Source organism: Alligator mississippiensis, chromosome 3, assembly GCF_030867095.1.
Source record: "Alligator mississippiensis isolate rAllMis1 chromosome 3, rAllMis1, whole genome shotgun sequence".
Classification (NCBI taxonomy): Eukaryota; Metazoa; Chordata; order Crocodylia; family Alligatoridae; genus Alligator; species Alligator mississippiensis.
Window position 1 is genome coordinate 244,134,311 of NC_081826.1, and position 17,361 is coordinate 244,151,671.

Genomic DNA, 17,361 nt, shown 5'->3' on the forward strand with positions numbered 1-17,361 from the left:
TTGCTCTGCAATGAAAGGGGAGTTTGGTGTCAGTCACAAATTTGTACTCATCATGAGCCTCTAGATTGAATCTGTTTCTAGTCTCCCTAAGAAACATGCTGAATGGTGCTAGCTGCAAGGACAGCCAGAATAATATTTACTTCTGTAAAATTCAACAATTAGCTCTATGCCTTACAGCCATAGTTTAACAAAGATTTACATTCCCTTAGGGGGATGAAATCCCCAGAAGACAGTGTCTGCTGCCAAACAGCCCTGCTGATTCAGAGTAAAGATTGACTGGCTAGAAGAAGCAGCAATTCTTTAAAAATAAAAAAATCTATTGCTCAGTTAGTGTTCCTAGTGTTCCAGGTTTAAGGTCCCATTTAGCTAAGCTTCCTGAAACCTTCACAATGTAATACGTTATTTCTAATTAGGCCTTGTCCCCAGGTGAGAGAACAAAAGTCACAAAAATATTTACAGACATTAAACTGACATGAGGTCAGTTTATCTGTGTACTATAAAAAACAGAAGCTATGAAAATAAAGTGAATTGAAATCTTGCTTCTTTAGCCCAGAAACTAACAAAGGGAGGGGACAAGCGGCATCATTGTCGTGAACATATGTCCTCTCTAGTCTACAAGTGACCTGTTTGGAAATACCATATGTTTGGGCTCCGAAGGTTTAAATGGGATTATTTCATCCTATCAGAACTAAAATATGTATTAAAAGAAAGGCAATGAAAACTGTAATAATTTTAAAATTTTTATGGTCTTAGCTGTGTTATGAACTAAATATTTCAGGAAAAAAAAATGTTTTCTACAGCCTCTTTGGATGCCACCAGGAGAAGGCTCTTTTCCCTCTCTCTCTCTCTCTCTCTCTCTCTCTCTCTCTCTTTTCTCTCCCTCTTTTCCTTTCTCTTTCTCTTTGCTTCATCTTTCCACTCAAGAATCTCCTAGTGGATAATCGGCCTCTCTCTCCTCCAGACTGTGAGCCCTGCTCATCACTAAATAGATCTTGTGCCTGTGTCAGCTGCTGCTGTGTTTTCCCAAGAAGCAGTAGCAGCAAGATATTGACCTGATTCTTGACAGTTTTTTTGCTGTTTATAGACTTCTGAATAGCAGCAGTGAAATTGACCAATGTCTTGCTAATTTCACTTGGTTTCTTATTAAAGAAGCTAGAAGCAGGACCTATATCATGGAAGCAGCTTTTTTGCACGTTTAAGAAGACAGTCCTACATTGGTTTATACTTACTCTGTATTTGCAACCTATCCTTCTAAAGTTTTTATATGGTCCCCATTATCCTATTGAGTGCCTCACAGTCTTCTTAATGTGTTCAGGTTCACAATACCTAGAGAAGTCCTGTCATCCATATTTTACAAATGGAGAAATGAGACATAAACAGACAAAATGGCTTCTTTAAGTCTATTCAAGTAATAAGGGGTGTGTACAGAAGTTGTTTTTTTCACCATTTATTGCCATGACTTAACAGAAGTGCATGGCTTTACAACACTGAAAATGGGTACAATGCTTTAAATTAGCCCTTGTTAAATGAGCTATTAGAGTTGAAGTGCTGTAGTTTACAGCACTTTAGCAACCTACAGCACTTTAAATAACTCCTGTACATTGGTCAAATTTCTAACCAGTGGAGAAGCCTGAGGAGGCTGAGGAGCTCTCCCTGCCTCTAGCCTGGAAAGTGCAGGGAGGCTCAGAGGCCCCGGGGCCCACTCCTAACTCAGTGTGGACAGTGTGGCCCTCAAGAGGACATGAAAACTCATTAAGTGGCCCTCCATCCAAAATCATGCCCACCCCTGATTTAGTGGGTAGCCGTTCTTCTTGTTGATATACTCCCTTGGAAAGGAGTGTTGATCCAGCTAGAGTAGGGTGGCAGTATGACTTCTGAAAAAGTCATGCTGCAGGACAGAGAAGAAAAGTAAAATAAAGAGGTTTAAATCTTTTAGATAACTGTGCCACCAGAGATCCTCACCTCATCTCCCTTCTCAGACTAGCAGCCTCTCTTCTGATCATGCCCAATGGATGTTTAGTTGGCAACCATGCAAGTTTCAAGCTGCTTCTGACTGACATTTACCACTCCTGTTGGATTGAATATATGCCATAGCCTGAAGACTTTAATAGCAGTTTAAAGATTAAGCTATATTATTTACCAGAAACCTTTATTGTGAAGTATATTTTATGTACATTGGTAGAATATTGAATTCTGAAAAGTCAAAAACTAAGTCAGAGTCTCCCTGTGGTACACATGCACACCCTGACATTAATGGATATTATTTCTGGGTGTATTAGGTTAGGATTTGGCTTTGTCAGCAGATCAGTAAGTTGGTGACTCAACATTTCTCCACTATTTAAGGTCCAGATCCTGCACAGGGATTGCCCATGTAGGACCCCTTTTAGGTTTCACTTATTAGAAATCATTGTTTAAGAAATGTATTGATTTCTGCATTTTATCATCACTGGATGAAACATTTATACAATTATAAAATAAAAGGGCAGTTTTCCTGTACATTTAAAAGTCACACCTTTCCAGAAACATTTGCTAAGTGTCATATCTGTAAAATCTTTTTTCATGTCCTGTAATTTGATCTACTAGAAAATGAATTTGCAAATTCTTCATAAGAAAAGTCTGTTCCTAACCTTGATACATTCAAGATTTTCATGGGAGACCTCCAAAGAAATCCCAGGTGCTGCAGGAAGTGGTATTGGTGTCTTAGTGGGTGGCATTTTCCGTGCTGAGTCAGTACGGCATCAGTTCCCCGTCCTAGTGTTGGAGGTGCTGCCTTTCAGATGAAATGCAAAACCAAAATGCTGTGGTCATCAGAGATGGCCCTTTTAATGAGAATGAGGGTGCTTGCCCCACAGTACAAAGAAAATTCCATCTCAGGTCATTTATATTTTAGACTACAATTTCACTTGGATACATTAGACATCCTTTCTGATCCTACAAACACCATAAGCATAGTTTTCTGCTGGCACAAGAGAACTGTGACATTTCTGTCTGAAAGTTGGTAGCATTTCAATGCAAGATGAATAAATCCTTATACAGTATAAACAATTTTGAAAGCACTTTGGGACCATTCAGAATAAGAAGTTATGTGCTTGGTGTATCGAATGTCCCCAGGATTTTTAATATGGCATTGGGTACTAAAAGTTCCAGTTTGTAACATGAAAAACCATCTGTCTTTGAAACAGTTAATCTTTGATATGGCTATTTATATTTAAGCCCACATATTTTGGGTATTATATATTTGAAGAGTTAATAACACCAATGTAGCAAACTAGGGGGACTCCACTGGAGTCAGTACAGCTGCTCCAGATCTACACTGGTAAATGAGATCTGACTTCAGACTCATGATTTTGTATTTGCCTGACTAATTTAGACACAAGTACAAATGTTGAGAGTGGTGCTCACTCTGGAAATGCTGGGGTCAAAGAAGAAGGATTATAGCAAGGCAGAAAAAGAGGGAAAGCAACAAACAACTTGATTACAGCATGTATTTTCAAATGGCCTCCTATTCCCTACTGATGCTGCTATGAATCTGCTAAACTACTCTGAAGTTTGTCTTTCCATTCATATATTGACACTGTCCTTCTCTGTCAGTAAAAGATAACAAAAATCAAATGTACTGTCTCAAATGACATCTTCCTCTATTTCAAATAGGCTTAATCATGAAGATTTTCCCTTACATCAGTTCATCCCCCCCCCCCCCCCATGTAACTAAAAAAGTTTAAAGATCTGATATTTCAGTAATTTTTATTTTGAGATCTTTATAATTAGAATATGAGTGAAAAGAATAAGAATACTAATAAAAGAAAGAATGGGCCTGATTTTTTGTTCTGGCTCCCCCACTTAATGCAAAAATGGGAGATGGATGTTAATGATTTTAAACCATCTTTATGCCCGTGGCAAGGGACCTGTTTTGTCCCTAGTAAAACAGGATCTGAGCAAGTGAGAACAGCCAGAATGCAGAAAAATCCTCCTGCCTGGTACTGTATTGGATACTTCACAGATCCTCCAGCTGGGGAAACAGTTTATGTTAGGAGTATGCTTCGCAGGAATTAAGCTCTATTGTCTTTAAGCCCTCTTTCAGACAGCAGAGAATTGAGATAAGTATTTATCACTACTTTGTTCTTATTTTTGTCCTGCAGTCAATTTTGTCCTGTGGCCAACAGAAATACCTAGAAACGTCGTTGTATCTATGGCCAGTTCTAGCAGAGCATTATATGTAATAGCATGTCAAGAGACCGATAGGCACCATGAGGGAGTTGGGATGGAGATTCAGACAGGTTTCTGTACAGGCTCCCACACCCTGCCCATGAAGAGCACATTCTAGAGCAAAGCTTAGAGATCAGGCCCATAATCCATATATGGGCATACTCAGTTCTTATACACACATACCCCAAGATTACTTTTCTTCTATATAGAATATTTTGGGTTATGCATGTAGCTCCTATTGCAGAATATGTTCATTCACAACACATGTAGATTTATATAGTGAACTAGGATTTGACCCCAAGCTTTCATAACTGAGCTAGGGTTTTTTGGAAAAGGGTTTAGATTTGTTTTTTGGGGTGGGTGGGAGGTGGTTGGTTGGTTATTTATTTTCTATTTAAAGCAAAATTCATTTTAATACAACATTTTAAAATAAAAAATAAAAATAAAATATTTCTCTAAAAATTAAAATTGAATAAAGTTAAATTTAGTTGAACAGTAATTCTTTACTAATATATAAAATAAGTTCTTTTGTCCAATAGGAAATTGACAAATCTAAAAAAACCCTGGAAAAATCAATCAAATAGGTTGTTCTCAGACTGTAACATGTCAATGAAAGGCTGTAATCACAGTTAAAACAATATCATAATGATGCCAATAAATCTTAGCAACTTTAATTATAGCCCCACTAGATAAGACTATAGCCCTACATAAATTCTTTATTAGGAGAATGTCGGTGCTGTGTGAAAATAAACAGGATAGTTTTTTATCTCCCTACTATAATATTTCCAAAGTATATTAAGTTTGGATCTAGCACTGTATTACAGTGAGTGCAGGCCGATTTTGTTTAAGGGGGGGAAACTGTCCTACATGGATCTAGATTAGGATAAAAAATTAAAAGATACTGAGAGTTGCTGTACGTGGGGAGTGTGTGTATAAACATAAAAGTTATATTCTGATGTGCTTCGCCCAGATAAAAGCTGAAAATTGCAACAATATCGCAAGTACAAAAAGCAGACTACTGAATTCCACAGAGATTAGCAGCCCCAATCAGCAGACACACAACAGAAAAAGCCATCTATGGCCATGTTGCAGTACAGGCAGTTACGATTGGCTGTAGTCATTTGGCCTTTGCCAAATTAGACAACAGGTGCAGAGTCGCTGACAGGTGTGGATATCTAGGATGAGTAAAATTGCTGATGGCTAGTGATGTAGCCTCGTGTCAGATTGTAAACTGCTGAGCTCTGACAGAATGAGAAGCCAACTCGCATGTTTTCAGATCACTTGATGTGCACTCTCTCCCCCCTCCTTCTCTCTCTTTAGCTTCCTTGGCCCTGGGTGACTAAACTCAGCCCCAAACAGAACCCAAGTATGTTGTTATCTCTGTGTTCTGTCAGAGCCTGGGAAATGTGATCTTGTCAATTGAGAGTTAACGTAAGAATTCTGAGCCAATTCCCTGGTAGTTTTTTGATTTTTTTACAACCTTTTACTGTATGGCAAGAGTTCAGCTGTGATCAAATTAAGCTTAAAGGATAAGGAAATGTTACTTAAGATCTCAGGGATTATTCCAGTTCAAGATGAAATGCAAAAACAATTTACACATATAATAACCAAAAATATTTTGCAGTCCTAGGAAATAAACATGGATTTCTATGAATAAAGTTTGTATGTACATGATTTAGCAGAAAAATACAAAGCATCATGACAGTCTTCTCATGTGGTTCACCCCCCCCTCCCCCTCCCCCTCCCCCTTTACTGGATAATCAAGAAAGGTACATGGTTGAGATTTGTTTAGGTGAGATCTATGAATCTGACACATTCTTTCTCTCATTTTTTTCACAAGCTGAAAATTTACCTGCTTAATTTAAACCAACACTAAATCAAAGAGCATTCGCACATGGATAAGATCAAACAGAAAACAGAGTACTGGGTCTGGTATGTGTAGGTAGGGTGCAGTTAATTTTCCAAGTCTTACCGTCTAGGGACAGAACTTATACATAAACTGGTTTAAGTGATCAGACACTGGTTTAAACCTGTAACAAAATAGAAGTTGAGTTTACATAAACCAGTTTCAAAATGGCTGAAACTGTTTTAGATTTTGCAGCCCTGAGCTGGGCTATGCCATCTGCTCCAGAGAGCAGGACTGACCCTGGCCCTGCCCCTCTGTTCTCTAGCTGGAGCAGTAAGGGCCAGCTCACTGCCCCCCCCAGGCAAACCCTGGCTGGGGTCTGGGGTCAGGGAGTAGGGTTTAGCTTCCTTCCTCCAAGAACAGAGCTGTCCTGCCCTTAGTGCCTACTAAACTTACCACTGGCTGCAACTGTGGACTACAAATCCCAGAGGTACCTGGAAGCAGGAAGAGGAAGTAATGAGCAACCCTGCAGAGTTCTGCTGCTGTGACTGTGGACTGCCGATCCCAGAGACTTCAGGGGCAGCAGGAAGAGGATACAAACTCACAGCCCATGCTGGCTGTGTGCCGGAGAGCCATGCTCTAGTTCCCCCCAGGTTCTGGCTTGAGCCACTGTAGACATGTGGCTGCATTTTTGGAATCAAAAGTAAATCTCTGTTCATTTGCTTATTGGTTCAATCTTTGCAGCTTAGGCTAATCTGCAAAGGCTGAAGCAATTCAGCCTCAGGTTTTTTGACTGTGTCTGTACTTAGCCACACACCCCTCTCTGCTTTCCCCCAGAAGGAACAAGCAGTATCAATCCCTGTATACCAGGTAGAGACAAGGGCTGCCCTTTCATGGCTGCCTGAAGCATAAATCACACCAAGGGAAGCAAAGGGGGAAATGGTGGGGAAACCTGTTAGGCTTTTTATGAAAGACAACCCTTTCCAACCCACACTATGAACAGACATTAGAAAGAGAGAAGTTGCCCTGTCCAAAAGATCTAGTTTCTCTGTGCAGTGGAGCTGAGCAAGGTCTGGTCTCCTAGAATGCAATTTCTCCTGAGCTCCCTGAGGCCTTTGATTTTATCTTCCCAAAATAGTTCAGTATCTAAGTGACCCAAGGAAAAAAAGAAAATTTCACCTTTCCATTTCCCTGTCAAAGCACTATGCTTCAATTTGTTGGAATAACTGTTGAATGAAATGTTACCCAGAAACTGACAAACAGGTAGAAAACTTCTGCCCTGAGGTGCTTACAATATCAATATAAGATAAAAGTTGGTCATTGAAAGGCAAAGAGGCACAGGTGTTTCTGGCAAGGTTCCCTACCTTATTTGGTTTAAGGAAAGGTGTGATTAGAGGAAGTACTTGAAGAATGAGAGGGTAATCATGTAGTGTACAGAAGTGGAAGGCAGCTCTGTGTGTAGGGGTTGGTATATGGTTGTGAAAAGCGTACTTTAAAAGCAAGCATTAATTGAAAAGAGGTGAAAGAGGTACAAGACCAGACAATCAAAATGCTGTCTTTGGAGCATAGTTTAAAACAGTAGCAAAGAGGTTAACATTGTAGTTATTGAAATAAGTAAGACCTGTAGCTTATTTTAAAAAGACTTCAAACCATAAAGGCATTTTGTAATCTGTACCACATAGGTAAGAAATGTTCCGTTTGTATGTTCTTTCTAAAGTTATTTATGTGAAGCAGGTTAGGTGGCAGTAAGTGTAACAGTGTTTAATCTAGTTCTCCCAAACATGCAATAGAAATAGATTAGGACCAGCATACTAATTTTTGTTCATTATTAAATGTAAAAATCCAAAAACCCTGTATTAATGGAACATAGAATTTGAGATTTTAGTTGTACAGAAGTCAGGGGATTCAGATAGCTGGTTCCCATAGCAACCTTAACTCTTTCTGTTTATCATTTCACTAGGGTCTTTCATTACATGATTGCGTCATACATTACACGGCAACAAAAATTTCATCATAATAAGTAGATGAGAGGGTACAAATTAAAGGTTGGATTCACTCAACTTTCCTGGTTTTCGTGTTTTGTGTTACTCAGAAAACAGATAGATGTTCAGATCCATGATTTAAATATATTTGACACCCTCTATAAATGTGATTTTTGGAATGGCTAAGGGCATACAGAATTTTAAAGATGGAAGTATTAAGACAGTTCAAAATGAAAGTATTGCCAAGTAGACTATGGAACCATCATGACCAGAATTGGAACCAAACCACACTTCACTATTAGTTGGAAGCTCTCCATGTCCAGATAGAGGGAAAAGAGAAATGGAAAATGGCAGGCAATCACAATTTTTTTTCTGATTATTGAAAGTAGTTTACCAAAATTACAATTGTGTGGGTAGTGCTTTTTGGTAATGGTGTTCGTAGATAGGAAATACTGTTTGGTCTCTTTCTAAAAATGAATGCAGGGAATTACTTGGTCTACAGGTCTAAATATGTCTCTGAAAGGAGCCTTAAAAGTTTAAGAGTTTCAGTCCTTCATATATATCTGGGACAGATGCTGCATAAACCAGTTTGGCCCAAGTCTGATACTACATTCAACCAGGTTTATCTTAAACCAGTTTCAGTCATTTTGAAACTGCTTTATGTGCATTGAACTTATGTTTTGTTACAGGTTTAAACCAGTTTCTGATCACTTAAACCAGTTTATGTGTAATGTATGTCCCTTGGCATAAAGATCCAATTGCAGGAATACAGTTCTCTCAACAGAAAGTACCTACAAATAAATTATTAGGCTCTTGGAACCAGAGGACATAATGATGAAGCAGAGACAATAAACTTGTTGAAGAATGTTGATGCCTGTTTCCTCTCCACCTAATAGAATTCACCAGTCTTTTATCTGAAGTGCTAACTTAATGCTACTAAGGGAGATGTATCACCTGGGAATCAAAGGAATCTTCCATGGGCCAAGAACAGTGGAGACCCTTTTCTGCATAAGTCTTCCAGTTGTAATAACTATGCATTGCCCTAATAAGGAAATATCTGGCTGATAGCATGGTGTTTTCTTTGGTAGTTTTCACAGGGCTCTAAATGTTTTATGCACTAAAGATAAAAGTCTTGTTTGTGCTTCATTTATCCTATTGTAGTATGCACTGTGTCAGCACTTCTCGTCAGAAATTTATAATGTAGGGTTTAAGCTCAGTTGCTATTCCATTCAAAGGTAGTTTTTCTTTAACCATTTTGTTTTTAAAATGCTGAAGTTAATTTTTAGGTTACTGGGATCCAAAATAGAATAGGTATGAATTACATGCGAGCGGGGAAGTAAGTGCTTCAGAAGCACAAAATGGCTGATTTTCTTTAAAAATAACTAAAATTTAGCTTGGGATTCTGCATAATACAATCCAGTCTACTAATTCTTTTCCCTAAAAAAATCCTTAAATCCACATTTTACTAGCTTCCTTAAATTCTCTGGAAGCTAGTGAATCTCTGAGAGGGTGTTATAAGACTAGCTCTTGTCCAGGATCTGGAAAAAGCTACAAAGATTTAACATGGTAGAAAAGAGGGAGGAATCCTGGCCACTGTAAGACTGGTTGAATCATTACTTTAGCCTGCTGTTAGTCCCAAGTGGCCCCAGACATCCGTTTTTGAGAACCGGTCTCCTGCTTCTGGTCTGTATCCCTGGTATGTCCATTCTCCCCACTTGCTGGGTTCAGTTCCCATACTCAGGTCAGTATTAATATGGGTTTTTTGTCTGAAAAGCTAAATATTAATTTAGACTTTGTGTAACAAGAGTTGAAGTTTATACTTTGTACAAAAACATTCTATACTAAGCCCCTCTCAGTAGATCTCAATACCAATATGGTGTATGTGTTCAGAGAATTCCTGTTCCGTACATTTATGAACAAACACCATATCAGAATTAAGATTTGTAATTCAAATTGGAAGGAAAAATTTCCCCCTTATTATTTTGTGCCATTTATATGAAATCTGTCAAGCAACAGAAATACTTCTATTTTCAGCCCTTTTTCTTCCCACTGCTTATCAGTGAACATCATATAATAAATTAGAATGTGGTCTTCTCCCTTAGTTCTGCTAGGCTAATGTTTAAGAAACAGGAGAGAATGAAGAGGAAGTGAAAAATATTTGTTCAACATGTTTAAGCCTTTCTAAATTAGGATCTAAAGGATTTATGATTTTTTTGTGTGTGTCAAAATTAGCTTACCAGGTTTAAGACTGAAAACTAGCCAGTGGGCTTGAAGTTTAAAAGATTTGTCTCTGGGTAAATCCAGTCTTCCTCTGTTGCCTAATCTTATTATGTACCTGTTAGCACTGAGTTTGGCGTATATATATGTGATGGAACGGTTTGTTTTAATGACACTAGGGGCTGGTCTACAACATGGACTTATATAGTAATGAGAGCCCTTTTTCTGGTCTTAGCTAAAATGCATCTGCTCTTTTAAGACAAGAATGCACTTGTGAACTCCAAATTGTAAAATAATGACCAATTCTGAAAACTGAGGAAATCACAAAAGGTAATAAAACACCAGACTACTGCTATAATCAGACTTAAGGGATTCTTACTTTGACAAGCAGAGAAAGAAGTTTAGACTCAACCATTCTGAAACAAAACAAGTAAAGTGTTTCTGCTGCATTGAGCATCCTATCCTAATTGCATGGGAAACGTTTAGCCATTAACAAAATAAGAGTATCATGTGACCTATGCCACACTGTTTGCCCAAATGCATCAGGCTTAAAGCCAAAATGCACCACAAGCAGTTTCCTGAAAATACCTGTAGATATCCAGATGGAAGTTTTTTGAAAACTTTTGGTTCTATAGAATACACCTCTGAAAATTGATCGTGCTGTTACAGTTGGATGAATCAAACAGCTCTTGTTCTGCTTGCTTACCCCTAAATATAGCAGGACATTGTTCTGCTATCTTGTTGGCCACACAAGCCAAGGTAGACAAGTTAACAAAAAATATTAGAATCTAGGCATTTATGTAAAATTATTAGTGGCTGACTTCACTGCATAATTGTTTATGTTTTTATCTCCATTACTTAGCTTGGTGATATTCGCTGTTGCAAGCGTTGTCTTGAGCTGCTGAACCTTAGGCTCGTCTGTTTTGACTTTTCATTCGGCATCTATTTTAGCAGTGGATTTCCCTTCACATTAAACTTAAACACTTCACATTCATGACACTGTAACAAGAGTCAACAAAAAGTAAATGCTGTGTCTAGGAGTTCTTAACTGGTGCCTCACAGCAGCACTAGCAACTTTCCCCTCCCCCTTGTCCTATCAAGAGATACAGTGAGGAGTGGCAGGGCACCATTAGTGCCATCCTCTATGACAAATTCAAATCAGTGATTCAGTTTAAATACTCCTCATTTTTACATCAACAGCATTGATTCCTAATCTGTGTGCATTTATTTAGTTTCTTCTTCCTGTTTTCTTAGAATAAGGAGGAACAACATTGAAATAGCCCACCTTAAGTACACTATTTGGTGGTGGTGGTGGTGTTTCTGATCCTAAATTTAAAATGAAATGTGTCGTGTTAAAATTTATCACACACAAAACATCTTAAACCTTTAATGGTATCACTTACAGTGGGAAGTATGTATTGTAGTGCAGACACTTTATCAGCTCGTTCACTCCCAGAGTTTATTGACTGTTTCCAGTTTCAGAGGAAAGAGGTCAGAATGGTCCTTTCTTTGCCAGTGGTAATGGGAGCTCTATAGCATTGACCTGGTAGATCTGTATTCAGTTTCTTTCCCTAATGTAAAATGTAACAGCCTTCTACCCACTGGGCAGTTTGCTCTACTGTAATACTGCTGAATTTCTCTTGCAGCCTGTGTCAAGGTTTGAACTTTCCAAATTATGTATTTCAGACATTGAGAAAGAAAGGACTTAATGGCTGTGACAGTCCAGACCCCGATGCAGATGATTCAGTAGGTCACAGCCCTGAGTCTGAGGACAAGTACAGGAAAATTAATGAAGATATTGATCTAATGATCAGCAGGCAAAGATTGTGTGTAAGTACTCTGAGCCCCTTTCATTTTTTTTACTTTTTGATATTTCTCTGAACCTGGCAGGCATTGAACAAGAAAGAAAACAAAGGTTGTGAAAGCCCCGATCCTGACTCCTCTTACGCTCTCACCCCACGCACTGAAGAAAAATACAAAAAAATTAATGAAGAATTTGATAATATGATCAAGAGCCATAAAATACCTGTAAGTACCAAAGGTTAGATGGCTGTCTGCTCATAACTGCTGCAGTAACCTACCTTAACCCTTTCAGTTCTGGTCTTTTATCCAAAGCATTTCAGGTAGAAATGGGTTTTCATAGCCCACATATATAATCAAATAACATGGCTATAAAATTTCACACAACCGTATTTTTTTCTTGAAGTCTCTGCATTTGACACATAGGCAATGCCTATTACAGGTGAAACCTATAGAAGGAACTGAAATATACATATACACATTATATTCACTCAATTTACAGAACTGTTTACCACACCACTCGCCTAAATTGTATCTAAAACATAACAATGGGAATCCTTCTTTGTAGACAGGCCAGCAAACCCACATAATACTTTCTGTGGTGATATAGAAAAAAACAATGTAGAACTGAAATTATTTTATATATAGCAATTAATGGATTTTGTGTGTGTCACTTCATTTCTTAAGCCTCTGTGCTAAATTCAGTTACAGCACTGAAGGGTTACAGCTAATTGCTCGCTGCAGAGAAACAGACTGCATGAGAGCCTAATGGTAGGATTCAGACATGTTTGTGTGTTGGGGTGATTTACAGCTTTATCAGAAGATTTGCTTTGACCTCTTCAGCATTTCTTTAATGCTTTAACATGAGCTAAATTTTTGTTTTAACAAAGTCAAAAATTCTAACCATCAGTCATATGCCTTGCCAGATACGTAAGAGAAATAACTCCGCATGTGCTATTTTGTTTGCACAAACATAAAGAAAAAATAAGTTTTGTCACTGTTTAATAACATTACACTTGTGATACAAACTGACAAAAGCTAAGAAATTTACGGTTGCATCTGATCTGTCCTTGTGAAGGAAGGGGTAGAAAACTGTGTAAGAAAAATGAAGATCATTTGTCTTTATTTACAGCCAAATTTTCAGTCATCTTCAAGCAAGCATTAAAATTTGCATATTAGCATTTACACAATTAATGGCTTACACCCTGCTGAAGTGAGGGTACAATCATTTTGCATGTGCAGAACCCAAACTTGTACATGCAGTTAGGGTGGTTGGATGCACCCAGAATTTGTAGTCACAGTCAGTTGCACATACAAAAGTTGAAACCCAAACTGATGGCAAGTTTCCCTTAAGAATTTTCTGATTCTTCTCTCACAGTTTAAAGTTGTTTAAATTAGTACTGTGAATAGTCTTTCATATGAGTCCTGGTATACCTTGTTAAAATCCTTAAAATGTGTATGAAACATTTAACTGAATTTAATTGAATACACTTCTATTCCATTCCTCCTCTACTTTTCCATTTTCCTTCTCTTCCTAATTGCTTTTATCAACAAAAGAATTTAAGCTGCCACCAGGGTTTTGGTAAATCAAGACTCTATGGAAACCTGATTCAGAAAGCAATGGTTACAACTTTAGGTTTAGACAGAAGAACAGTTCCCCAGTCTAACTCATGAAGTACTGTGAAGGTGCAGACAGAAGTGATAATTTTTGCCTGATCCAGCCCCTGAGTATGCTCTACAGCCATGGCCAAATGCAAGTGCATGACTGCAGAATGCTTTTAAAGGGCCCAATCCCACAACAAGGAGGGGAGTGGAGGGAGCTCGTTCTTGGGGTTGCACCGCCCGCACTGGAGGATGGGGCAGGTGGATTGGAGCCTTCCCGAGGTGGGGGGCTCCAATCCACACCCTCTCCACTCCAACACAGGCTAAGGAAACCCCAGAATGGACTTTCCTCCTCTGCCTTCTGTCCTTACCATCCTGAGACAGTACCGGGGGCCCGGAGTTGAGGAGTAGAATGAGGGAAAGAGACTGTAGAGATGCAGCCTCTCTTCCTGGATCAGTTTCAAATTGGAGCTCAATCCCCCACACTCCTGAGCCAACAGCTGACGCCTGTTCGGTCAGGATCAGTCTAGCTTATGGCACTTTCTGTGAAGCACCATGAGTTAGACTTGGGAGCTGCACTTCTGCCTGCATCTTGAATTAGACCAATCTTCCTGACCCAACAGATGTTAGGTAGGGGAGGGGAGGGGATCAAGCTCGAATTTGGAGCCAATCAGGGAGAGAGGATGTGTCTCTGCAGCCAGTTCCCCTAGCTCCACGCCCTTCTCCTTCTCTCAACCCACAATACTGTCTCAGAATGAGAGGGGGAGAAGGTACTTGTGTTTATTCATGGCTGTAGAATGCTTTCAGGGGCTAGATTGATAGTCACTTCCATCTGCGCCTTTTGAGTCAAGCCAAATTCCTAACCATTCACCAGGTCAATCCTGCTTGTTCTAATCACTTCCTTCTTTCAGAGTTGGGCATTGACCTACCAAGAACAAAATCCCTCAAGTACTTTTATTGAGTGAAGAATTGGGTTTTGTACTGTTCACTAGAAACCTCCATCACTCTTATACCATTTGGTTTTGTTCTTTCAAAATGGCAAAATATTCAAAATGTAAAAACTGTTATGCATAGTCACTCTTGATTGGGAGGAAATCCTAGTAGCCTCTTTAGCTTTCTATAAGATTAGACATCACCCTATCCTAAGGAAATAGCTATTAGGAGACCCTTGGGAAAGCTGGTTAAAATCTTGGACATTTCCATTCATCCCACCAGAAACCACATGAAAATGTTGTCAAAAGTTCATCAACATGTTGATGAAAAAAGACTTAAATTTTTATTAATTTCTGTGAAACTGTTTTGTAGTTCTTTGATGAAAGGTATTATAAATTGCAAAATATTAACGTTACTATTTTTGTAAAGAACAATTCTAACAGACTTCAGACTTACCCTGTAAATTTACACATCACAAATCTGTGATAGTTGCTCTTAAATATAGTTGCACTCAAAGATACCCTTCACCATAATGGATGCAGGTTCACAAAGCAAAACTGGAAAAAAATGAACAAGTCGAACCTCATAATGTCTAGGAAAGCACGATGTATAAATTAGACCTGTGCCTAAACATGTAAGAAAATAAAAATGCTACCAGATCAAAATTGGCTTATCCTCTTAATGAAAAAGGTCAATAAAGTTTCCTCAGAATAGTCTGAGGATAAGAATGTACATGTTTCTTAAGTATCTGATAATGTGTGCTTACCAAAGCATTGCTGAAAGCACAGTGGATGGAAGTCCACTAGAAAGCAGCTATGGACATCTCTGTCTTTGAGCATAAGAATTAGCTAGACTTTGCCAAAACATCTTTAAAAACATGAAAGCTAACACAGAATGTTTGTCTATTCATTTTTCAGGGTTTTTGACACCCAAGATTTTGTTTTCCACAATATTTTGTAGACCAGCTTGCAAAATTCACTCCTAGCTCAATGCTGTGTGATTTTACCCAGTTGAAATTTTACATTAGCCATCTTTTGACTTGTGGAGAGAAGACAGGCTAAGACAGAACAACATGTCAGAAGTCACACACAATAACATTGTGTTGAATGCACTAAGGTACATCAGGTCCTGTCTGTGATAGACAAGATACATGCATGCTTGTTTTGCCTCCAGCAGTGGTAAAGGGATCTGTACCAGGTCCTGCACACATTACTCAAGGAAACATGAATGTAAACACACATTTTAAGCAGCCAAAACCAAAGTAGTAAATTTGCAGCTGGGAGCTTGAGGGGTAATACTGGTGATGCCTTGTTTTCCACCAAGATCTCGCAGTATACCCAAAGCAGACACAAAGGTTATTTATGCCCCATATATGTTGACCCAACAAAGAAAAAAATTAAGAACATGTTCTTTTAGATTAATTTGCACATAAAAACAAAGAATAAACCAACTTAACTAAGGTCAACTGCATGTAAAGTACACTGTAAGATGACCTCACTGTATTCACACTCTATTTAAAAAGCATGCTAAACCAAACACTATATATATGTCTAGTAATGGGGGATGTAAATCCTGCAGCTAAATTAAGAATGCCTTTAGAGAATGACTGCAGAAAACCTAATAACTGTTTTGGCAATGTCCATATGTTTCAGTAATGAATAAACTGTAGTGATAATAGTAGTAGCAGCAGGAGAAATCAGGATTGGGACCCCAAAGCTGTGCTCTGAGCAGTCACTGAAAAAAGACAATCCTTGTCCTGAATTGCTTACAGTCAGTAGTCAGATACAAATGGATGAAGGGTAGAGGATGGAAGCAGAAGTAAATTAATTTAAATGACTTTGTTATATCTTCAGGTGGATTTTTTTTTAATTGGTACAGAAAGAAGGATTAAGAGAGCTGGGAAATAAAAAAAAAAAAAATGGAAAAGATTAGATACCCATCAAATAATCCAGGCCCTATGACCAACAGGCTAGGATTTGTAGGCCCAACGGTACAGATGATTGTAACAGTATGCAGAATGATTCCAGAGGGGGGAGGGAGAGGATGGAAAGTGGGATCACATGCAAAACCTCCAGCACCCAAGTTCCTCCTGAAGCCGGCAGAGCGAGGAGAAAATAGAATGTACACAGAATGACCCTGCATGGGAAACTCTGCACCTCCAAAACAAGCTGCCAGGTTAGCAGCCCCATGTTTACCTTTTCAACAGGAACACCCTGGTGAAGAGTTGGCAATTCAATTGGACCTGAATTCATGGCTCAGAACTTGTTAGAAAGGTAGAAGCCATCATTCCAACATGTAGCCCAAAATAGTTGAAGTAGGTTTTGGCTAGCAGCCTCATGACCAGCCTCTCTTATCTGGAGGTTTTCTGTCCCTACCACAACCCCAGTGGGCTCATCTGCCACATCTCTGCTATTTGGGATTTGTGCAGGAAGGTGAGATTTTAATTCATTGCATTTTTAGATTTTCCTACATACTTTATATAACTTTTCAGATTGTTCAGTATGTGTGCAACTCTAAGGAATTGGGCCTGCAGTCATAATACACACAAAGATCCTATTTCTGAATCATGTGCATTGTGAAACTTCCTGTGTAGAACAGGTTCCATATGAAGGCAGAGGTTTGATAATGAACATAAAATCTTGTGAGGGTGCTGCAGAGAGGCCTCTAGTTGGATTTCACTAGTTGTATTTTTTAAATATGTAATTACTTATGCTGTCTCTCTGTTTATGAAAAGCAGGACATATCACTTAAATATCCAGAACATAGTAATACATA

General features: G+C 38.6%; 1 protein-coding gene across 12 annotated transcripts in view; it reads left to right on the plus strand.

Annotated features, from left to right (window-relative positions):
* Window positions 1–17,361, plus strand: part of MEF2C (myocyte enhancer factor 2C) — a 173,036-nt gene that overhangs the window by 116,019 nt on the left and 39,656 nt on the right. For 9 of the 12 annotated variants that reach the window (XM_059725039.1, XM_059725041.1, XM_019483210.2 and 6 more), the window contains one exon: window positions 11,938–12,081. In XM_059725039.1, coding sequence (XP_059581022.1) covers window positions 11,938–12,081 — 144 coding nt within the window. Of the gene's footprint in view, window positions 1–11,937; window positions 12,082–12,141; window positions 12,280–17,361 lie in introns of all 12 variants that reach the window. The other 3 variants (XM_059725046.1, XM_059725043.1, XM_006263296.4) reach the window with 2 other exon arrangements.